The sequence below is a fragment of the Anas platyrhynchos genome, chromosome 31 (assembly GCF_047663525.1).
Source record: "Anas platyrhynchos isolate ZD024472 breed Pekin duck chromosome 31, IASCAAS_PekinDuck_T2T, whole genome shotgun sequence".
Classification (NCBI taxonomy): Eukaryota; Metazoa; Chordata; class Aves; order Anseriformes; family Anatidae; genus Anas; species Anas platyrhynchos.
In genome coordinates this window covers 2844765-2869575 of record NC_092617.1, presented here as the reverse complement: position 1 = coordinate 2869575, position 24811 = coordinate 2844765, and the positions used below count along the sequence as shown (strand labels likewise).

The following is a 24811-nucleotide window of genomic DNA, read 5'->3' as shown; positions in this document are numbered from 1 at the left end:
CCTCTGAACTCTGCCATCCAGCCAGCTCACCACCCACCTCACCGACCACTCCTCCATCTCACACTTCCTGAGCTAGCTTATGAGGATGTTATGGGAGACAGTGCTGAAAGCCTTGCTGAAGTCAAAGTAGACAACATCTTCTGCTCTCCCCTCACCCACTCAGCTAGTCATTCCATCATAGAAGCCTATCAAGTTGGTGAAGCATGGTTTTCCTTGGTGAACCCATGCTGACTACTCCTGATCACCTTCTTCTCTTCCACAGGCTGGAGATGACCTCCAGGATGAGCTGTTCCATTGCCTTTCCAGGGACGGAGGTGAGACTGACCGGCCTGTAGTTGCCTGGGACCTCCTTCTTGCCCTTGTTGAAGACTGGCATGACATGAGCTTTCTTCCAGTCTTCAGGAAGCTCTCCTGTTATCCATGACATTTCAAAAATGATTGGCCAGCAGTAACATCTGCCAGCTCCCTCAGAACTCATGGATGTATCCATTAGGACTCATGGATTTGTGGCTGTCAAGTTTGCCTAAGAGATCTCTGACCTGTTCCTCTTCAACCAATGGAGAGTCCTCGTTTCTCCAGATTTCCTCCCTTGTTCCTAATGCCAGAGATTCCAGAGGGCTGCTCTTAGCAGTGAAGACTGAAGCAAAGAAGGCATTCAGTAATTCTGCCTTCTCTGTATCCTTTGTCACGAGGGCACCCAACTCATTAAGCATTTTCCTTCCTCTTCCTTCTGCTCTTGATATATTTGAAAAGGACCTTTTCTTGGACAGTGTCCTTATATTCTTCCCAAGTGGCTTGTCCCTTTTTTCCACGTTCTGTACACTTCCTTCTTCCATTCAAGTCACTCATGGATCTCCTTGATCATCCAAGCAGGTGTCCTGCTCCCTTTGTCTGACATTTTGCTCACAGGAATACATAGCTCTTGAGCTTGGAGGACTTGGAGGTCAGTACGCTATTGCTGCCGGTGCACCATTGTGGCAGCCATAGGCACCTGCTCTTCGGCTCTCAGCAACCCCACAACAGAAGGGTCCTGTGTGAGACCAGGCAAGGTAGACAGCTATTTGACGTTCTCTGTATTCATGGCAGTTATGCCAACAGCCCTCTAGTACCCCTTTTGTTTACTTGTTTGCCGTTGGAAAAAGCCAGAAACGCAGTCTGGAGGCATATCATTAGGGTTACCTAATGATGTTCAAATTACTCAAGAGCTATCGTGTCCGGCCTGAAAGAAAGAAGGGGAAGGTGCCATGCCTTGTTCCCTCCACCAAGTGGATTCATGAGCGTCATACCAATAGCACCTCAAATAATATTTATTGGTGCAGAGTTATGGAAAGCATCACAAGCCCATATTTGCTTTCCTAGTGGTAACTTAATAGTTTCTTGCAATAAGTAGTTGCTTTACAGGTAGGGATTTGTAGCAATTTGTAATACAGACATTCACAAAAACAGAGCAATGAGGTGACCGTGTCCTTTTGTACTACGGAATCCTACCAACCTACTGCTGTGATCCATGGGCGAGCTGACCCACATAGGTCCTGATCGTTGATACTTTGATGCCCTTGGAGAGGTCCTCAAAGCTGCAGGAGCAACCACAGACCTGGGGCTTGGAGACATCCCTTTGCTGCAGAGAACAGATTCAACCACAGCGACTGGACCATTCAGATACCGGAGTGACAAGAAACTGGCTTTTTTTCTGCTCAGGTCTGCTGCCCCCTCGCACACAGCCAGGCCTGTGGCTCATCTCCATGTAGAGGACGAGGAGTAAAAGCTCTGCTGGTGCCCAGCTAAGAAAGAAATACTCCACCTATGGAAGGGCAGGGCGGGCAGGGAAGTGGCACAGGACAGGCACTCACTTCTTTCTCTTATTCCCCACCCAGGGAGCCTTGAGACCACGGGTCAGTGCCTGTACTGCCCACAGGTGCCTGCAGTCTTGTATCCTCAAGATCCATCTTCTGTATGTAACATTTTTACTTTTTTTTTTTTTTTTTCCTCGCAGTGTGGGGCCAGCATTGGTTGACCTGGTACCTGGCAGTGAAAGGCTGTGTCTCACACTGTTGTGGTTTAACCCAGCCGGCAGCTAAACACCACACAGCCATTCAGTCACCCTCCCCGCTCCCTCTCTGGGATGGGGGAGAGAAACAGGAAAATGAAGCCTGTGGGATGAGATAAAGACAGTTATTAGGACAGAAAAAAAAATGATAATAGTAATACTACTAATAATGTGTACGAAACAAGTGATGCACAATGAAATTTCTCACCACCTGCTGACCGATGCCCAGCCTCTCCCCAAGCGGCTGCCCCCCCGACCCTGGCTAGCCACCCCTATCTATTGTTTAGCATGATGTCAGATGGTATGGAATACCCCTTTGGCCAGTTTGGGTCAGCTGTCCTGGGTCTGTCCCCTCCCAGCTCCTGCTGCACCCCCAGCCTGCCCACTGTCAAGAAAGAGCGAGAAGCTGAAAAGTCCTTGGCTTGGTGTAAGCACTGTTCTGCAACAATTAAAACGTCAGTGTGTTATCAACATTATTCTAATCTTAAATCCCAAACACACCACCCTACCAGTTGCTAGGAGGAAAATTATCTCTATCCTAGCTGAAACCAGGACAAGTGAGCAGCTCCTTGGGTGTATTCCTGATACCAGCTTTGCAAGAAGCAGAGGTGTGGCAGAGATGCCACTGCAGAGACAACTTTCACCAAGGTACACGAGACCTAAGGGCTTAGTGAAGTACAAGAGCTCAAGAGAACAACATAGAAGCCAAAAGAGAGCAACAGTGAAAAGGCCACATCCTGCTGCTGGCCATGGCTCCAGGGAAGCAGCAGCCCCAACCTGAAGGCGGCAGAAAGGCAGAGCCCAGCGGGCAGTGCGGGGCAGTCTCAAGGTCCACTGGGGCTGCTCCTCTGTGTGGCAGCAGCTCCAGAGGAGATGGGAAGAGATAGCATCTGAGACCAATGAAGTTCTCGTGGATTCTTTGTTCTCCTTATCCAAACAGGAAGCCAAGTTCTGCAGGTATATAGGATGATTGGGTGAAAGCAAATAAATTAAAAAAAATATAATAGACAGAATGCCATGAACAGAATTCAACCAAAATCACAATTTTAAGAGATAATATTAATAATAAAAACAGAATTGCAAGCTATTGTACAAAGAGATTGTTCAGATAACCTGTGCATCCATTTAATATTATAGGCACACTATTGATGCAAAAGAAGCATGTATCCAATGAGTTTCCACAAGGCGTCCTTGAGCTCCTGGTTCCTCATGCTGTAGATGAGGGGGTTCACTGCTGGAGGCACCACTGAGTACAGAAATGACACCACCATGTCCAGGGATGGGGAAGAGATGGAGGGGGGCTTCAGGTAGGCAACCAAGGCAGTGCTGAGAGTTAGAGAGACCACAGCTAGGTGAGGGAGGCATGTGGAAAAGGCTTTCTGCCGGCCCTGCTCAGAGGGCATCCTCAGCACTGCCCTGAAGATCTGCACATAAGAAAATGAAATGAAAACAAAACACGCGAATGCTAAACAGAAACTAACTACAAGAAGTGCAGCCTCCCTGAGGTAGGCATCTGAGCAGGAGAGCTTGAGGATGTGGGGGATTTCACAGAAGAACTGGTCCACAGCATTGCCTCGGCAGAGGGGCAGGGAAAATGTGTTGGCCGTGTGCAGCACACTGTACAGAAAGCCACTGCCCCAGGCAGCTGCTGCCATCTGGGCACAAGCTCTGCTGCTCAGGAGGCTCCCGTAGTGCAGGGGCTTGCAGATGGCAACGTAGCGGTCGTAGGCCATGATGGTGAGAAGGGAATACTCTGCTCCAACCTAGAAGAAGAAAAAGAAGACCTGTGCAGCACAGCCTTGATAGGAGATGGTCCTGGTGTCCCAGAGGGCATTGGCCATGGCTTTGGGGACAGTGGTGGAGATGCAGGCCTGATCGAGGAGAGCAAGTTTGAGCAGGAAGAAGTACATGGAGGTGTGCAGATGGTGATCGCAGGCTACGGCTGTGAGGATGAGGCCGTTGCCCAGGAGGGCAGCCAGGTAGATGCCCAGGAAGAGCACGAAGTGCAGGAGCTGCAGCTCGCGCGTGTCTGTGAATGCCAGCAGGAGGAACTCACTCACAGAGCTGCTGTTGGGCATTTGCTGGTTCTGGACATGGACACTGCTAAATGAGAAAAAAGTAAAATAAAATAAATAGAGAGTGTTACGAGTAATGTCTCTGAGCAAAATTGAGAAAATTCACAATTAAAGCCTTACATTCCCTGTTTCCAAGAAGACCTTTGCCTATATCCCTGTCTGGAGCCCTGCTGTGTGCTTGCTGAGTGTCCTGTACACTGCAGCCTCCTCTGCCCAGCAGCTCCCAGTGAGCCTGCTCTGCTCCATTCAAGGTTCCAAAAGGGAAGGTTCCTGGGCAGTGGCTCCCTCTGCTGAGAGAGGGATGTTTGGCTGTGTGACTCTGTGTGTTTTCTGTGTTCAATACCCAGCAGACAAAATCAGCAGATGGATCGTGCATGTCTGGCCAGAGAGAACAGGGAGCATGCCCTCCTGCTTCACCCGCCATGCACAGCACTCCCCGTCAGAATCAGACACCACCAGCTGCCACGCTGGGCAAGGGAGAGAAGCAGGCATGGGCAGGCAGGGCGGACCCAACCCAGTGCAGAGGCTGCGGTGTTGGTAAGGTAAAGCCTGTCCTCACAGCCCTGTGCCATCTACCCTGCACAGACAGCAGAGGGACAAGAGTTCTGGAGTGGAAGAAGCATTTGGAATATGCTCCTGGTCATATGGTAGGAATTTGGGAGTAAGACCTCTGTGGAGCCAGGAGCTGGACTCGATGATCCTTGTGGGTCCCTTCCAACTCGGGATACTCTATGATTTTGTGATTCTGTGACTTCTTCCATGGAGGAAGGTGGAGGGGGCCTGCAGCAAATGTGACTAACTACACAGAGATTTAGGGTTCAGACACCCCATATTCTCAGCCCCCCATATTATACAAGCCATGACAGAAGCTCTGAGGGGAAGAGAGGAGACCAGGGGGTGCTGCAAGGAAGGTGCCTGCACTGCAGGGGAAGGCAGGGAGGGAGCAGCTCCCTCTCACTGCCTGCCCATGTCCCTGCTGCCTGCAGTTGTCCCTGCCAGCAGCTCTTTCTCTGTCCCCACGGCTCCTCCCGTCAATGCTCACAGACCCCATTCCACCCGCTGTGTGCCAAGCTCAGCCCTGCAGACAGCTGCCGGGGATGAGGACAGCTCTGGGGAGATCTCCCTGTCTGCAGGTCCTTAATGAAAATCTCAGCAAAGCCCTGGTGCAGTGTGTAAGCAGAGAGACCTGAAGGGATACTCTCGGGTTCATCACTAACCTGTTTATGTCTTATTCAAATGCAACAGGAAGCTCCATCACCTGGGCAAACCCAGCCACTCTGTTAATGCAGAGTCTGCCCTGCAATCATAGCAGGATGAGGCAGGCAGAGAGTGCAAAGTGCCTTCTCTTTGCAGGCAGACCCTGACCTGCTCATCTTCTGTCCAAAGCTGCCCTGCAGCATCTTCTCCTCCACACCGCACAAGCCACGAGAGGCATCCTGGCAGCTCCTGGCCAGGCAGAGACATTCCGCATACAGAAGCCCCTTCCAGGAGCCTGTCCTGCACTGTCGTGCAGCCAGAGACTTACCGTGGGCAGAGCTGTGAAGGTTTCTCCTGCTCTGAACTCTCCTTTGCCCACAGCCTCCAGGCTGCCTGGAATCCCTTTCTGCCCGGGTGCCTGCGGTCAGAGCCCCCAGCCCTGCTGCGCTGTGCACAGGAGCTGCTCCTGGGCACAGCTGGCTCTCTGCACCAGGGCACTCTTGCCATGAGCTCTCTCTGTCCCACAAGCCCGGCCCAGCTCAGCAGCACAGCACCAGCCCAAGGCACTGCAATCACCCCTCTGGGGGCTTTGCTGATGAGCCCACGAACCTCAGGCACTCAGAGACAATTGAAGACATCTCTCCAGAAGTGCAAGTCAGAGGCAAGTTTCCTGCAGTGTCCCCCTGAGGGCCAGCACTCACACAGCCTCCCTTGGAGCTCGTTAGAGCAGAACCCTGGAGGCAGTGAGGACAAGGAGACAAAGGCAATGTGAAGGTGACACTGATGTATAGGAAAAGTGGATGTTTGTCACCAAGCACAAGGGCCAGGCCTTGACCCTGAACCTGTGGGAAGGGAGATCCTTAGCAGTCACACCTTGCTCAGGGCTCTTTGTGGTGCAGTTGGAGATGGGGATGTGCATGGCCAAGTGCAGGAGAATGGTACGACCCCTGCCTGGTTCATTGGTGGGGGGTGAGGAGGCAATGAGGCCCTGGTTCTTCAATGATAAGCTGTCTCCTCATGGGCGTCAGTGGCAGAGATAACAGTCATAGATATGAACACAAAGACCCGGTCCTGTTGGGACTTTCAGCCTTGTCACAGCCCTCTTTCCTGTCTATACATGGCTTTCCTAGGGACTCCCAGACCTCCACATCTTTCCTTTTTGGCTGCATACCATTATCTCTTTGGTGTCACAGCAGATCTGAGATGAGTCTGATAACTCAGATCTTCTTGGTGGCCATGCTCCTCAGAAGGCAGCTCTGTAGGAAGCTGGCCTGGTTCCTCGTGAGTAGACACCACTGCTCGTATGGCATCCCTTGTGGTGCCCAGGCCCTCTCCTTCTGGCCACTACTCACTCGGCAGGGTCCCAGTCTGCCCTGATGGGTGGGGTTTCTCTCCCTCTGGTACAGGACTGGGCTCTTCTCCATGTGAAAGTCAAGAGCTTTCTGACGTCAAAATCCTGCAGATTCTCAAGGTTCACCCACAGTGATGCTCCATTCTATCAGCTGTTAATGTCAGCAGGCAGACAGTTCAACCTTCGTGTAATTGTGCTATATCTGACCAGACAGCAGCAGCAGCAAGAGTTGCAGGGAAATTTGGATAATTCAGGAGTAACCAGCTAAATGGCATTGCAGCACAGTCACCCAAGGGCAGGGCATGGAAGGCTGCCAGGTTCCACATTTGCTGTGCTTTCTTCTCATGCATGCTGTCAGTTTGTCTGGAGCTGTGTCCTGAATGTTATATGGCTGTGCAGGTCAAAACTGGACGGGCCAAAGCCCAGCTGGAGCTCTATCCATCTATGATTGTCATAGACAATAAAATAAAAATAAAAATAAAAATACTTTAAATGATGGAAGATTAGGGAGAATCATCATGCTTTATTGGATTTTGGGGGGAAAACCTGGTGACAAGGAATGAGGCAAAGGCTGAGACACTTAATGCCTTCTTTGCCTCTGTTACTAGCAACAAAACCAATTGTTCCCCTGGATATTTCTTCCTCCTCATGGCCAGTGCCATCCTTCCAATTCACATTTTGTAGTACTTTTTTCTCTCCTGCTCTTTCCTACTACCACAGACAGCTCCATCAGGGTGGAAATCACTCCTGAAGTAGGCATCCCAACCCAGCAGGCTCCTTGCGGCCTCTCAGCCAACCACACACAAGTCACCTCAGCAGCAGCTTCCAAGCCAGGGGCCTGCTGCTGGCTTTGCAGCTTCTTGGCTAGACACAGCCAAGCCTTGTGCCTGCTGCTGTCCACTCATGGACTCAGGCAGAAGGGACAGGACAACCCATGTTGGGGCCTTCTTTCTGCCTGGGTCCTCGTGGGTCTGGAGGCAGAGGGGATCCCCTAGTCAGCATGCCAGGCAGGTGCCTTCTGCTGGCCTAGCGGGGCCACTGCCAGATGTCAGCCCAAAAGTGCAGCTCCCAGGGAGAAGCCAAGCGTGATCTGCCACCTCCAGACACAAGTGACCTCACAGTCCCTTTGAGTGACATGTTCCTGCTGCTGCCCTATCAAGTGCAGAGACAGAAGTGACCTCACAGTCCCTGCCACAGTCACATTCCTCCTGTTGGGGCAGGAGATCCTGAGGCAGAGCTCGCATCTCCCTAGTCCCTTAGGGACTAGGACTCACTTTTCTGGGTTAGAGATTAAACAGAGGTTTTTTGGGAACGTTTGGTGTTCTTCTGTGGTTAGGGTATAGGAAGCTACGTAGTTTATTTAGGTCTGCCAAGAAATCGAGGGATAAATAGAGCATTTTAATACTAGTGTCCACGGAAGGCATTTGGGTGAGTAAGCCTCATCTCGGCAAGGAATGCAAGGAATAATAAGAAGAGATTCTAGAGATACATCACTCGGAAAAGAAAGGCCAAGGAGAGTGTACCCCCTGCGATGGATGAGAAGGGTGAACTGGTAATGACAGACATGGAGAAGGCTGAGGGACTCAACAACATCTTTGCCTCAGTCTTCCCTGCCAGTCAGGCTTCCCAAGTCTTTCATGTCCTTAAAGCCATAGATGGAGGCTGGAAGTGCAAAGTCCCACCCACTCTAAGTGAAGAGCAGGTTTGAGACCACCCGATAGAACTCAACAAGTACAAGTCTATGGCACCTGATGACTTGCATCCCGTCGTCCTGAGGGAACTGGCTGATGCAGTTGGCAAGCCTCTCTCCATCATATTTGAAGAGTCCTGTCAGCTGTGTGAAGTCCCTGGTGGCTTGAAAAAGGGAAATATCACTCCCATTTTTAAAAAGGGTAGAAAGGATAACCCAGGGAACTACTGACTGGTGAGCCTCAGCTCTGTGCCTGAAAAGATCATGGAAAAGATCCTCCTGGAATCAGAGTCAAGGCACAAAAAGGTGATCCGAGACAACAAGAATGGCTTCACCAAAGGGTAAATGGTGCCTGGCCAATCTGGTGGCTTTCTACAATGGAGTGACCACATCAGACAAGAAGGGAAGACCAACCGATGTCATCTAACTGGACTTCTGTAAGACCATTGCCATGGTCCCACATGACATCCTGGTCTCCAAATTAGAGAGATACAGATTTGATGGGTGCACCATTCAGTGGAAAGGAGTTGGCTTAAAGGTCACACCCAGAGAGTGGTGCTCAATGGTTCTATGTCCAAGTGGAGGCTGGTGATGTCTTGTACCTCCGGGGTCTGTCCTCAGACCCATATGGTTTAATATGTTTATTAGTGACATAGACAGTGGGGTCGAGTGCACCCTCAGCAAGTGTGCAGATGACAGCAAGCTGAGAGATGTAGTTGATGCAACAGAGGAAGGGATTCCTGTGCAAAGGGCCCTGGGCAACCTGTTCTCATGGGGGGCATCCCTGTTCATGGCCAGGGGGTTAGCAATAGGTGATCTTTAAAGTCCTTCCAACAGGAGCCATTCTCTGATTCTATGGTCTCACGAGCTCTACCTCAAGCATGACTCCCACCCCATCAGCCTTCTTGTGGTCTTTCACCTGACCAGAACAGAAGATGCCTCACCATCATCTTCAATGCCATGTGCATGCTTCTGGCCTTTACGGTCCCTATCTGTGACACATTCCTCCTGGAGGTCCGTCACCTCCAGAGACAGAAGTGACCTCCCAGCCTCCTTCACATCTACATGCCTCCTGCATGCCCAACAGATCCTGAGGCACACCTGATCCCATCACAGCATTCCCAGCCAGCTCCTCCTTGTGGCCTCTGATCTGATCACATACCTGTCACCTCACATACCTCTTCCAATGCTGCGTGACTGCTGCAGGACCTCACAGTCCCTGCCCTACCCCAAGCATAAAAACCGCACAATATAGGGGTAAGAGTGGGGTTGAAGCTGAGATGTGCTGTGTGCATGCTGGAGGGCTTTGGGGGTAGATGATCAGGTTAATGTTTAGGAATTAGAGGTCACATTCCAGGGTGAAAGGAATGGCAAGGGCTTCAAGGAACGGTTTGGTGTTGTGCCTAAGGATCCTGCTCAGGGTTTAGAATAAGGGCAAGCTTTGAGGACTTCAGTTTAGGTCTGGTTTGGCTCCTAAGGCGAAAGCTGGCACTTTTCTCTTTGGTTAGGCTTAATCATCCTTCTGCTTGCCCCTCTACTAGAAGATGGGTTTAACATCTGCCTTTTCCAAGTCCCGAGGAAAGTCTTTGATCCATCTGTCCTTTCCAAGGTATTTGAGATAGGTCTTATGACAGTGTCAGCACCTCCCCTAGCACCTCTCTCATCCTTCCCACACCACCGCTAAGGAACCTGAGGATTGACCAGGGGATGATGAATGTTCAGAAAGAACTTGCTTAAGATCTGTGAGGTGGGCATCTGCATGATTAGGAAGAGGAAGATTGGATACAAATGCAAATTTTGAAAGCAAAACCAAGAGTATCACCGTGGCACTGCAGGACAGCTCCAACAATGGGGCAAAACCACACAAGGGTTGCTTGACACTGGGGCCACAGAACAGTAGCTGGGAGGAGGAGAAAGAATTCCTGTACATGAGAGAAATTCCCCGGATTCAGGTACAGCTGCCTTCTGGAGTCAGACCTTCCACTTCTCGAGCCTTGCAGAGAACAGGGGTGGCATACAGCCCAGGGCTGACCGTAGGACATGGCCCCCAGCAGGAAGCACTGCGGTCATGCAAGAGGTGCAGCTGAGAGTGCTGCCACCTCTGTGAGCGAAGGGGGTGCTGTCCCCAGCCAGGAAGCTGGCTAGCATCTGGCACAGGGTGCTGGAGCTGTACAAGGCCTGCAAGGAGGAGAAATCTCCCTCATGAAGAAGGCCACGGGCATCTGCAGGTGTTTGGTGTCAGGCACCAGCATAGTGATGAGGGTGTTCCACATCCCAGTCACTGTGCTGGTCATGCAAGAGAGGAAGAAGAGATTTGTGTATGGGTAGAGGATCTTCCAGATGGACAGCTAGGGAAACTCAATGAATGGTGTCTTAGTGTCTCATTCCCTTCATGGAAACCCTTTACAGCATTCTGGTCCCCCCTCTTTTGTTAGAACACGTTCAGAGGGGTGAAATGATCCCTGCCTGTCATGGCTGAGGTGTCCTGCCATGCCATGGGAACACAATAGGAGTTAAGGGAGAGAATCATTTGTACTCATGTTTGACAATCAAACTATAATAGCATAAAATCAGTCTCTCCCAGATTCATCAAGGAGCAGCCAGTGATGAATTCAGTCTGCCTCAATCAGCACACTCCAGCAGAGACCCTGCTGCCTTCGGGAGCTGTCAGCCCTGAGGCCTTGGGGACACCTCCAGGGAGCCCAAGGGCACAGAGCAAGAGATGCCATGGTCGGGTGCTGTGCTGCTGATCTGGGCCAGGCTCCTGGGCCCAAGGGGAGCTCCTGGCAACTGCTGCAGAGAGACAGCTGTGCCCAGGAGCAGCTCCTCTGCACAGCGCAGCAGGGCTGGGGGCTCTGACCGCAGCTGGCACACAGAGAGGAGAGAAGGAGAGAGGACTTGGAGGCACTGAGGAGCGCAACAACAGAGGGCAGCGTGTGGCAGGACACATCTGCAGGCTCTTGACACCGTGAGGCTCTGGCAGCAGGGCCATGCAGGTGGGGTTGCCAGAGGGGTCTTCTACAGCTGGCACATCACATGGCTGATAGCATCTGTCAGGGTTGGTCTCTCTGTTTATGCAGTGCTTTAGATAATGGCATTATGAGGGGCAATTCAGGAGGAACATCAAGGCTTGACTTATGGGAAAGACTTTTTCTGCAGTCTGTGCTTGCAGACTGCTGCAGTGGACAGGAGGCAGGTTTCATTTTCAGGATTGTACAGGAGACTGAGACTCCTGGAGCATTGCATTGAGAAATCAGTAACTCCGTGATCAAATTTGTAAAGTACCTCCCCAAACATCATCTCATGGACTGCACCAGCATTATCATAATGTGGTCCTCTCAGGTTTTATCCTAGCTTATCTTTAGGAGCTACAAAAGCTCTGATACCCCCTGTGTTTGGGAGGTGTCTGCAGGCTAAAGCAGAGCAAACAGCATTTGCAATGAGCATGAGTTGCCTCCTCTGCAGGCAGAGCTACAGCACAGGAGGGTCTGCTGAGTGTCCATCTGTCCCTCCCTGGCCTTGCCTCCCCTGGCAGCAGCACGCTGGCATTCCTCCTGGCTTCTCCAGCTGGCCGTGCTGCTGCTGGTCTTGTTCCCAGGCTGGCTGGGGATGGGAATTTCACATGCCCATGGAGTGAGCCGTCGGTGTGTTTGGGTGGAGGGGCAGGGTGAGGGGTGTGGAGATGGGCACTTTGAGCCTGGATTCCTCTGCTCTCAGCAGTGTTCAGGTTCCTTTCAGATGAACTACTGAGTCCAACTTTCCTGCAGCTCTCACAGGGCGGCTGAGACCAGCACTGATGGACAGATTGTCTGTCCTCACTAAAGGACACTCTGCACTGTAGGGACAGTCCCTTTTTCTCTGAGCAGACACAAAGTTTCCCTTCAAGTGCAGGGGAATGCCCAGGATTTCTGTTTTAGAAAAACTCAGCAGTGTCCAGGTTCTGTAGGCACTGGAAGAGGCACCACAGGGAGGTCACAGCACTAATGCTGTCAGAATTTATATATTTGGGCAACTCCCTCAGGCATATAGACTGATTTTTGGGTGGTCATGTACAAATTCAGTGGTGGGATCTGATGATCCTTGTCGAACACTTTCAAGTCAGGATATTCTATGATTCTATGACACTAGGAACATAGGAGCAGAATTGCACTGTAGCTAAAAGACTGGCCAACATAGAGCAGCTGAGCCCAGAACTGATGGACTCCTCTCGGAAGAGCATTCTGCTCTAAAATGCAGTATCTGTGACTCTGAAGATGTACAAGGTTTCACTTGGAGTGCAGCTGAATGCCCAGGATTTATGCCTTAGAAAGACTCATCAGGTGTGGTGGAGCAGCTGAACAAAGAGTACAAATCAAATAAAGAAACAAATAAACAAATAAATCTCCACAAGTCTGCTCTGTGATGAACTTCAAGCAAAACTAGGGAAATCTCTGATATCAGGAGTGAAATGAATCTGAGACTGCCCCATGTTCCTACCATGTTGCTACCTTGAGCTGTAGTGCAGGACTGATTCTTCCATTGCCCACAGAACAGCACTCTTCTCCCAGAGAGACTCATTATCAGGTGAAAGTCATTAAAGGGACCTTAAAAATAACTGCCTGCAAGTGGACAATCAATTGGTTTTAAATGAGAAAACTGAGTTTTCCTCCGATAAGTCTGTTGTACATTACTACTATTCTTTCTCTTTGTGCAGGACCACTTCACAGAAATAACAGATGTCCAACAGCAGCTCAGTCACTGAGTTCCTGCTCCTGGCATTTGCAGACACGCGCGAGCTGCAGCTCCTGCACTTCGCGCTCTTCCTGGGCATCTACCTGGCTGCCCTCCTGGGCAACAGCCTCATCCTCAGCGCCATAGCCTGCGACCACCGCCTCCACACCCCCATGTACTTCTTCCTCCTCAACCTCGCCCTCCTCGACCTGGGCTGCATCTCCACCACTCTGCCCAAAGCCATGGCCAATGCCCTCTGGGACACCAGGGCCATCTCCTATCAAGGCTGTGCTGCTCAGGTCTTCTTTTTTGTCTTCCTTATTGGTTCAGAGTTTTTTCTTCTCACTGTCATGGCCTACGACCGCTACGTTGCCATCTGCAAGCCCCTGCACTACGGGAGCCTCGTGGGCAGCAGAGCTTGTGCCCAGATGGCAGCAGCTGCCTGGGGCAGTGGCTTTCTCAATGCTGTCCTGCAAACGGCCAACACATTTTCCCTGCCCCTCTGCCAAGGCAATGCTGTGGACCAGTTCTTCTGTGAGATCCCCCAGATCCTCAAACTCTCCTGCTCAGATGCCTACCTCAGGGAAGTTGGGGCACTTGTGTTTAGTTTTTATTCAGCTTTTGGTTGTTTTGTTTTCATTGTGGTGTCCTATGTGGAGATCTTCAGGGCCGTGCTGAGGATGCCCTCTGAGCAGGGCCAGCAAAAAGTCTTTTCCACGTGCCTCCCTCACCTGGCTGTGGTCTCTCTGTTTGTCAGCACTGCCATGTTTGCTTATCTGAAACCTCCCTCCAAATCTTACCCATACCTGGACCTGGTGGTAACATTTCTATACTCGGTGGTGCCTCCAGTATTGAATCCTCTCATCTACAGTATGAGGAACCAGGAGCTCAAAGAAGCCCTGTGGAGATTGATGACTTAATGTGTTTCAAGAGAATAAGTGCTCAGACTGCTTCTGCAGATGAGTGTTAATGTCACTTATTATAGGAACAGCCTATATTCTGTTCCTTTGTGTTTGTGTGTGTGAATTTTATTAATGGATTTCCTTAGTTTTAGTTTAGTTAATGTTACCCACTAAAATGATATTGGTCATCCAAATTCCACTTCGGTATGTATTTGTCAAGTCTAGCTCAGCAACTGTACACAAAGAGACCTGTTCTGGCTCTGCAGGGGCAGTGCCCGTGTGCAGGGGTGCAGAGGAAAAGAGTCCCATCCCAGCAGCACGGCCAGGGAGCACCAGCGCTTGGGGCATGCAGAGCTGCTCTCTTGCCACTGCCGCCCTCTCCTGCTGAGCCCTGCTGGTGGGGTCAGGCCCGGCTGCTCCTCTCACTTGGTGCCAGTGCTGCTGTGGGGCTGTGCTGGGACTGCAGGCAGGGACAGGCAGTGGGCACAGCAGTGGCACAGCTGGCCTCCACTGCAGCACTTCCCTCCTAAGGGGGGATCTCCTCCGAGGTGGCCTGAGCAGAGCTCAAGTATTTGATCTGCTGTAAGCAGGCAGAGGAGAGCTCAGCAGCCCCAGGGCACACAGAAGCCCCAGCAAAGGAGCCTGGCGAGTGATTCCTTGCAGCCCTGGCGCAATGGCAGTGACCCCATGAGCTGGCCTCCCAGCCTGCCCAGCACAGCTCTGCAGAGTGCCCCCATGCCCCAGGCACCATAGCCCCCTGGATCTGCAGAGCAGCACCGCCAGCTGGGGCTGGACCTGCTGTTCGGGCTGGAGCTTGGAGGGTGCTTCCCCTGAGTGTCATCTAGGCCAGCTTCAGGCTTCTGGACTTGAGTGTGATCTTCACTGTGCACAAGGAGCTGACAGACTGCCAGCAGGCATTGGGCTGTAACATTGCCTGCAAGGTTCCTCCTGCCCTATCACCTCCCAGGACTGGCACGAAACTGGATCCTGTGTATCAGAGAGGCTGGGAGCCCAGCAGGCTTGAAGGATGAAAACCAGCTCACTTCTAGCTGGGCAGGTCCTGGGCCAAAAAGGGGGTGTTCTGTAGGTCTGGTATTATGATGGCAGAGGTGCCTCAGAAGCTGTCAGCCCAGTAGGAAGCTAATGGCTGTTAAGTGGCTGGGAGTTGACTTCTTTCTGAAGTAGCCGACAGCTCAACCCTTGACTCCTGGCTGGGATCTGTGCCTTTAGGCTCACATCTGCTGGTCTTCATGACAGGCCAGCAGATGCACCTGCTCTGCACACAGTTTGTGAGATTCCCTCTTTCTAAGTAGCTGGTAGGCCCCATAGAGGAAGAGGTCTTGAATAGGTGTTGTCATGTCAGAGGTATCAGCTTTTGCCTAAACTCATCCTTCAGGCCTGCTTCTGTGGTGTTGCAGAACTGCTGGGCACATTGTACACAGTGCTCCTACAGACGTTTCTCTCCTTCTCCATGCTGGTTCTCCAAACTTCCCCTAAGAAGATGACTGATATGGGGAAGTCAGGAGAAGCCTGGCCAACAGAGATGTGAGATTTGTGGGAGGGCTAAGGAGCGTGGACAGCAGAAGATGATGATTTTGCAGAGGTAAGAATGTTCAAGTAATGTTGGTCCTACCATAAAGCAGACTTAAAGCAGTTATGTGAGGCCATTGCCCTATTTTAACCTGTAACATTAATCCGTAAACATCAAAGCTACTTCACACACTGACAGGAATCCACTGCTCTAATATTAGACCACAAGATCCCTTGAAGCCAAAACTAGTCCATAGCATCATTACATCACCCTTACTCTCTTCTTCACCCTGATCCCTGCCCTTAACACTACCATTAACATGCTCTATTTAGCCCTAGACTTCTTGCAGACCTAAATAAAACCAAAGAACTTGTACATACCCTAACCACAGACCTGACACCACAAGCCAAACACCAAACCCTTCCACTACTCATTTGATTAATCTCTATCACAGAAAGCTGAGCCTTAGTCCCTAACCCCATACATGAATGGCTAAGACCCAAAACCCTGATTCCTTTGCATTCACTTATTCACATTCAGCCTTTTTCCTAACCCTTATCTTAAGCACTTAAGGTGCTTGGCACTTATCCCAAGCACTTAAGGTGCTAGGCACATGGGGCAGGGTAGTAACCATGAGATTGCTCTGCAGTCACGTGGCATACAAAGATGAATGTGAGGGGCCATGGACCTGATCAGCCTGTGGGCCACAAAGAGGAGATGGATGGGAGTGCTCTGAAGATCTCAGCTCTGCCTCAGGATCTCCTGCCCCAGCAGCAGGAACATAACTTTGGCAGTGACTGTGAGGCCACTTTTGTCTCTGCACTTGATAGGGCAGCAGCAGGAATGTGTCACAGAAAGGGACTGTGAGGTCACTTGTGTCTGGAGGTGGCAGGTCAGCCTTGACTTCTCCCTGGGAGCTGCACTTTTGGGCTGACATCTGGCAGTGGCCCTGCTAGGCCAGCAGAAGGCACCTGCTTGGCATGCTGACTGGGGGATCCCCTCTGCCTCCAGAGCCAGGAGGACCCAGGCAGAAAGAAGGCCCCAACATGGGTTGTCCTGTCCCTTCTGCTTGAGTCCAGGACTGCACAGCAGCAGCAGGCACAAGGCTTGGCTATGTCTAGCCAAGAAGCTGCAAGGCCAGCAGCAGGCCCCTGGCTTGGAAGCTGCTGCTGAGGTGACTTGTGTCTGCTTGGCTGAGAGGCCGCAAGGAGCCTGCTGGGTTGGGATGCCTACTTCAGGAGTAGTTTCCACCCTGATGGAGCTTTCTTTGGTAGTAGGAAAGAGCAGGAGAAAAAAAACAAAAAAAGAAAAAAAACCCTGCCACAAAATGTTCCATGGAAGGCTGGCACTGGTCACAAGGAGGAAGAAATGTCCCTCAAGGCGTCATGCAATGGTTCTATACATCACCTTCTGATAAGACCCTGGCTTAGTGTTTCAAGGAACAGCTGCTCAGGGCTGACCAGATATCGGTGAAAGCAAGGCATGAAAGCAAGATGGTGAACTGAGATGGGTGTCTGCAGACTTTAAGAAAATAGGGTGATGTGTGGGACAGCATAGGAAAGCCTGCAGAGGAGAAGGCAGAGGGTGCTGGCAAGAATGGCAGGCCCCAACAGCCCTGAATTTTTTGTCCCCTTGGCTAGAGCTTATGAGGAGATGTTATATTCATTGTGATGGGGCCTCATTGATTCCTTTCAACCCTGTGCAGCACCTCAGAGGTGTCATACCACTGTTCTTCTCATGGCATCCTACTGCCCACCACAGCCCACAGACCCCAGCAAGAGCCTTGAGCTGGACTTGGTGGTGCAGGATCTCCCCTTCCAGTGGCTGAGGTCAGGCCTTGGCTCTTCTGTTTCACCAAAACCAACCAAGACTTTTCTCAGCACAGTGCTTTGCCTGTCTGTAATCATGGACTCCAATTATCTACCCTAACGAGTCCCTGGGGAGGCTTTGTTAGTAACAGCCCTCAGTGGGGCCCATTAATTTTCCAAGTCACTTCAACTTTTCCTTCTGACTTTACTTTCTCTAGCAGTTGCATCATTGTCCTCTCAGTACCTGAGCTTCATAGACTCAGCACCACAATACACCATGGAACTCATTAAAATGAAGAAAATCCTAACATCTCTTCCATAGTTTTCTTCAAGGCTTCATGCCTTGTGTAGCTAATTACAGAGCGTGCATGATGTAGTCAAAGAAGATTTCAAAAAGTACCTAATATAAAATCTTTTGTACTTTCAAAGGCTGATTTTTGCTGCATTTCAGTTTTGAGCATCATTCTCCTCTTGCTATTGATCCAGGGTAATTTCTTTGGAGACCTCCGTAGGGAGGAATAGCAGAGTCTGGAGGTCTGACACCTCCACTGCCAGCAGTGGTCTTTGTCCCTGTAACTGCAGCCCAGCCCTGCACATGAAATCCTTTCTAAAACAAGTCACGTGTTTTTTTTTTGGGGGGGGGAAATAAAATAAAATAAAATAAAATAAAATAAAATAAAATAAAATAAAATAAAATAAAATAAAATAAAATAAAATTGAAATGACAATTGAAACCAGAGTAATTCAGATTAAATATTAGTAGGTACCTGGTCATCCATGGTCTCTCTTGGGTCTTCTGTAGAAAACTCGGGATGAAAGGATACTCTGAGTTCAGGTATTACAGCAGTGGATTTCTGTCAAGGTGTTGAAGCAACATTCAGGTTTTGGGATTAGGGTTACTGGTCAAAATAGGGTAAGGGTTTTACATGACTGTTTTAAGCCAGTTTTAAAGCACCATCAATATTACATGAAACCTCTTACCTCTACAAAATCGTTAATTTCTGCTTCTGTTGCCTTCAGGGGGCAGTGGTGACCTGGTTCAGGAACGGCACGGCGACCAACCCCAGGCCACTCGGTCCATCGGCTCACAGACACCAATGTGGTGGATGGCAAATGGCATTTATTGTCGAGTCACATGGGCTTATATAGCCGAGGCCCACAACGTCACTTCCGCTTGCTTACATCACAGGCCACACGCTATTGTCCATCAAGGGAGGGGCTCCACCTTTCCGTACATCGCGACATCTTCCGGCCGCCAGACCCTAACTACCCACATTTCCCCCCTCCCTATGCACAACCAAATTAGCTAAAATATAACAATCTTAAGATGTAGACATCATAACTTAACTAAAAAACATAAGGCACAATAACCAGGAGAAAACTAAGAGGTAACTGGTAACCCTGAGTAAATACACTCTTAAAGTAGTTGTTGGTGTTCTACCAACGTAATGTTAACTTTCTGTAACCAACTTTTAACAAACAACACAAGCTTATTTAGTATACAAGGTCCAAAGATAAGATCACACAAAGGCATTGCATCCCCCCACCCACGGAGGCCGCTTCGCTGGTGTCTGGATTCTGCCAGTGTGGAACTCTCAGGCTTAGACAGGACGCTTGCTGACTTATTGTCTTCTCATGTCGCCGGGGTATACAGATTACGGGGGTGTCCGATGATCCGTTCCTGTGAACAGAAACTCAGTTTTCATTAGTTTTGTTCTGAAGTTGGGGCGTCGGCTGTTTGGAGCTTCTCTGGCCGCACGAGTTGCCATACCTTCGTGGGCCCTCAGGCCCTGGACTTGCGCCTGGGGGGTGATCACTGTTGGGTCCATACCCATTAGCCGCTGCAGGCTAGAGCCATACAGTGTGTGATCCGTCCCAGTTACTTGGGCCAGTTGTCTCATACAGTTGTCCCCCCATTCTCGTTTAAAAATGATCATCCCACCCCCGTCAAAGATCAGTCTACAAGTTTGTTTAATATCAAACGGGAGCATGTCGTCTCCCCTGAAAACACCATCTATGAGGGTGGAGACCATTGCAGAATGAAGCTCTTTATCCACAATGGCTTTAACAATCGCTTGTACATTCTTAGGGTTTGTTGGTGAGTGAACCCTCTGTCCCCTGTCTGTCACCCAGACCAGGAACGCTAGCATGGCCGATAGAGCCAAGATGGTGCACGCAATCTTAATTTTCCTCCAATCTGTGAGAGGAATTTCTCTGCCTCGCGGTGCAGCTTTATTTCGGATGGGGATATTTTTGCTATCTGTCCCCATTTCCTCCTCCGAATTTGAATCGGTATCTGATCCGGAGTCAGAGCTTGACTGACTGCTCACCTCCGAGTTCCGGTACCCTCCCGTCGAGTCCTGGCCCTGCCCCCCACCCCTGCAGGGGGGCCGCTCTCTGCCTCGTGGCTCGCCCCGCCGCCTTCTCAGCGAGGCGTCTGCGCCACAGGAGCGTTTTCTCGGATGGCCATTTCGATCGGCTGTCTGCCCCTCTCTCACGCTTCTACCTCCTCCCCGGTTGTCCCCGCAACCATTCTCTTTCTCACATTTCCACGTGTTAGTAAAACCTAACACTTCATCCCCGTTCCCGCCGGAGGCTTCTTCACCCAACTCTTCGTCTTCTAGTTCGGCACCGTACTGGGGCGCACGTGGCCGTGGTCTCTCCCAGATTTCCCCAGGCTCTGGTTCCCCACCGGCACCCCTGGCTTCCTCAGCCGAGCCACCCCATAGCTTCCACAACTTTGATACAACCTTCACAAGGGTTTCCATCTTCCTTGTTGGTCCGGGAGCTTCCTCCCCGATGGGCTGGTCCCGCCGCTCCGGCCGCCGTTCACCCGAATCCAGGAGCTTTCCCGGGTTTCGGCACCACTTGTTGCCTTCAGGGGGCAGTGGTAACCTGGTTCAGGAACGGCACGGCGACCAACCCAAGGCCGCTCGGTCCATCGGCTCACAGACACCAATGTGGTGGATGGCAAATGGCGTTTATTGTCGAGTCACATGGGGTTATATACCCGAGGCCCATAGCATCACTTCCGCTTGCTTACAGCACAGGCCACACACTACTGTCCATCAAGGGAGGGGCTCCACCTTTCCGTACAGCGCGACATCTTCCGGCCGCCAGACCCTAACTACCCACATGCTTCCCAAGCTCCTCTTCCCTCCCCCAAATCTCACTTCTCTGGTGGCCAGGCTTCTCCTGTCATCCTCATATTGGTTTTCTTATTGGGATCAGCTTTCTGATGGCTTTTATGGTCTCAGAGTATCTGTCTCACTCTGCCGGCTACTCTGTTCCTGAGACAGAAGTGGTGTTGTAGTCAGTAGGGAAAAGGGCACAAAGTTCTGTAGGAGCATCCTGCACCTGCCCATCAGCTCTGCGCCTCCACAAAAGTGTACATCCTATAAACAAGTGTTGGTTCCAGAATGATTCCTATGGATCCAGGGTAACATTTTGCAGGCCTTCGTGCAGGATTTACCTCCCTTCAAGAATCTGAAAGGCAGTAGATTCCCCTATGGAGAAAACTAAAAACAGCTATGAGGTATGAGTTTAGTCAAAAGCTGAGATCTCTGACATGGCAACCAGAGGTGCTGCTCTGCAGAGCTAGGGGGCTGTGGTGCCTGGGGCATGGGGGCACTCTGCAGGGCCGTGCTGGGCAGGCTGGGAGGCAGACCCAGCTCATGGGGCCACTGACATTGCCCCAGGGCTGCAAGGAATCACTCGCCAGGCTCCTTTGCTGGGGCTGCTGCGTGCCCTGGGGCTGTAGAATTCCCTTATGCCTGCTCACACCAGATAGAGCACTTGAGCTCTGCTCAGTCCACTTCAGACAGGCTCACGCTCTGTGGGCTCCATTCACTGCTGTCTCCTGGGCTCACGCTGGCCTGACAGAGGAGGCCAGTGAGTGATTTTTTTCAGGCCTGGGTCAATGGCAGTGATATTTCCTTGTTTCTCACTGCCTTCTCACAGGTCTTTCTCATAGCACTTCCCACTGCCCAGCACTGCCCCCCAGGTGGGACTAAGACAATGTTCAGAAGGTCTTGGACTTCCTCAGTCATCCTGCTTATTAGGACCTTCCTGACTCCCCACAGAGCTCAGAGGGAGCCTTCTTGTCCAGTGTGTGGCCCTGCACTGGCTCTGTCTGGGACGGATTTAGTCTCTGCAGAGCAGCCCCTGTGGTGCTGTGTTTTCATTATGTGACTGTACTGGGTCTGGCTGGGATGGAGTTACCTTTTCCTGTAGAAGCCCACCCAGTGCTGTGCTCTGCTTGAGTAGCTAGAACAGCACTGGTATCACGGTTGTGTTTTGTCTTCTGCTGAACAGTACTGTCATAGCATCAGGAATCCCTCTAATCCCCCCTCCCCAAAAAGCCATCAGGCTGCGGGTGTGCAAGAGAGAGGGAGGGGACATCACCAGGGCAGCTAACCTAAACCAGCCACAGAGATATTCCATACCATATGATGTCACACTCAGCAATAAAAGGTGGAAAATGGAAGGAGAGGGGAGAGGTGGGCTCCCGTTACGAAAAAAATTTGTCCTCCTGAAAATCAGCTGTGTCTATTGAGGCCCTGTTTCAGGAAGTGGTTAAGCATCACGGTCACAAATAGCTTTCTTTTGTTTTTTTTTTTTTTTTTTTTTTAAATAGCTTCTTTGCTAGTTCACAGGTGATGGGAATACACTGCAGCTGAGACCTACAAATTTCTGCTCGCTTCTTTATTGTCTATAGGTACACAGAAAACCTGGCTTTACATATGCATGAGATGATTAGGAAAAGTAAAGAGATAAATGAACAGGTAGGAGGCTAACAATGACATTATATAAACCGACTCCACAAACTTGGAGAACATATTTATCAAGAAAAATAATACCAAATTACTTTCCTATCTGTTTCTGAGATAAACTCGGAATGTAAAGGCACATTATAGTTTCTTAAGAAATATGTATTCAAACGATTTCCTCAGTGCATCCTTGAGCTCCTGGTTCCTCATGCTGTAAATGAGGGGGTTCAGTGCTGGAGGTAACATGGAATACAGAAAAGATACTGCAAGGTCCAGGGATGGGGAGGAGAATGGGGGGGGCTTCAGGTAGGCAAACATGATAGTGCTGACAAACAGGGAGACCACAGCCGGGTGAGGGAGGCACGTGGAAAAGGCTTTGTGCTGGCCCTGCTCAGAGGGCATCCTCAGCACTGCCCTGAAGATCTGCACATAGGACACCACAATGAAAACAAAGCAACCAACAACTAAACAAAAGCTAAATGCAATAAATCCAACTTCCCTGAGGTAGGCATCTAAGCAAGAGAGCCTGAGGATGTGGGGGATCTCACAGAAGAACTGGTCCACAGCATTGCCTTAGCAGAGGGGCAGGGAAAATGTAGTGGTCATGTGCAGGACAGCATTGAGAAAGCCACTGCCCCAGGCAGCTGCTGCCATCTGGGCACAAGCTCTGCTGCCCAGGAGGCTCCCGTAGTGCAGGGGCTTACAGATGGCAACGTAGCGGTCATAGGCCATGACAGTGAGAATGGAATACTCTGCTGTGATAAAGAAGACAAAGAGAAAGACCTGTGCAGCACATCCTTGATAGGAGATGGCCCTGGTGTCCCAGAGGGCATTGGCCATGGCTTTGGGCAGAGTGGTGGAGATGCAGCCCAGGTCCAGGAGGGCGAGGTTGAGGAGGAAGAAGTACATGGGGGTGTGCAGGCGGTGGTCGCAGACTATGGCGGTGAGGATGAGGCCGTTGCCCAGGAGGGCAGCCAGGTAGATGCCCAGGAAGAGTGCGAAGTGCAGGAGCTGCAGCTCGTGCGTGTCTGTGAATGCCAGCAGCAGGAAATTACTCACTGAGCTGACGTTGGGCATTTTCTGACATTGAGCACTGTTGTCTGTAGAGAAGGAGAAGGCAGAAAAAAATTTTAGAAGACAATTCTCTGAGGAAAACCTACTGCAAGCCTTAGAGCACTCTCATCTTAAGCCTCTCTCTTTGCAAAAGGAGCTTTCTGCAGCTCTATCGCTTGAGTCCCAGCTGATGCTGGGTGAGACTGGCACTGCAAGCATGGATTGCTGGGGACTTTAGAGGTGTCCTTCCTTCTGTGTAGCAGTCAGAAAGCAGGAACAAGGGGGAAACTCAAGTTTAGTCCACTTACGAGATCCATGAACTTTGCAGGGTTGTTGCAAAGAACACCTCCAACCACACTGTAGAGCAAGTCAGATTTTCTTATGCATTGTATAACAATCACACTCTTGTGTTTCCAAAGAAGTGGAGACAGCTTAAAGCAAAGAAGCCCCAACCCCAGTGCAAATGGACAGAATCCGCACCTTATCTCCAGGTGCATGAGCAGGATCTCAGCTTTTCCCTCTTCGCAAAGGCTGCAGAGGCCTCATTCCAGCTGCCCACAGACAGCCATCCAGCAGCACAGACATGGTTTTATACAGAGGTGTCTTCTCCTTGAGGTATCTGGATAACACAAGGATGCCAGCAGAGAGCTGCAACCTGCGGGAGAGAAGCGTGCAGCCCAGGACAATGCCCCACGGACAGAGCTGGATATTAGTAATCTGTGGTGCACCAATATCTAATCTGCATCCCCTGCAGTGTCTGAAGGAGACCTGGACACCAACTCTTGGCTAAAAAGGGCAGCTTGGTTATGACACTCCATGGGGCTTCTGCCAGACTTCCTCACCTCGCACTGCAACCCAGCAGGACTCTCAAAGCCTACTGCATTGCCCACTGCCCTCCCAGAAACAAGACCCAGCAGGAGACCCTTCCAGGACCTGCAGCTGCATGGCCCTGAGGCCAGACCCTTACCTTGTCAAGGGCTGTGCACATTTCTCCTGCAGGCAGCTCTCAGCATCCTCCCACTGCCTCCAAGCCCTCTCTCCTTCTCTCCTCTCCCCATGCCAGCTGCAGTCAGAGCCCCCAGCCCTGCTGTGCTGTGCAGAGGAGCTTCTCCTGGGCACAGCTGTCTCTCTGCTTCATGGGACTTTCTAAAATGTTTTCTCTGTCCCATGAGCCTGGCCCAGCTCAGCAGCACAGCACCAGCCCAAGGCACTGCAATCACCCCTCTGGGGGCTTGGCTGATGAGCCCACGAATCTCAGGCACTCAGAGACAATTGAAGACATCTCTCCAGAAGTGCAAGTCAGAGGCAAGTTTCCTGCAGTGTCCCCCTGAGGGCCAGCACTGACACAGCCTCCCTTGGAGCTCGTTAGAGCAGAACCCTGGAGGCAGTGAGGACAAGGAGACAAAGGCAATGTGAAGGTGACACTGATGTGTAGGAAAACTGGATGTGTGTCACCAAGCACAAGGGCCAGGCCTGGACTCCCTACTCAAGGAAGGGAGATCCTTTCCCTCCACACCTTGCTCAGGGCTCTTCCTGGGACACGGGAAGATGGGGATTTGCATGGCCAAGTGCAGGAGAATGGTACGACCCCTGCCTGGTTCATGGGTGGGGGTGAGGAGGCAATGAGGCCCTGGTGCTTTAACGATCAGCTGTCTCCTCAAAGGCCTCAGTGACAGAG

At 51.0% G+C, this 24811-nt stretch overlaps 1 protein-coding gene and 1 pseudogene across 1 annotated transcript; one reads left to right on the top strand and one right to left on the bottom strand.

Annotated features, from left to right (window-relative positions):
* Window positions 1-3189: 3189 nt before the first annotated feature.
* Window positions 3190-4125, bottom strand: LOC119714737 (olfactory receptor 14C36-like; annotated as a pseudogene).
* Window positions 4126-13075: 8950 nt separating this feature from the next.
* LOC140000078 (olfactory receptor 14J1-like) lies at window positions 13076-13990 on the top strand. Its single transcript, XM_072029811.1, has one exon. It carries the CDS (start codon window positions 13076-13078, stop codon window positions 13988-13990), a length of 915 nt encoding a protein of 304 aa, XP_071885912.1.
* Window positions 13991-24811: the final 10821 nt, after the last annotated feature.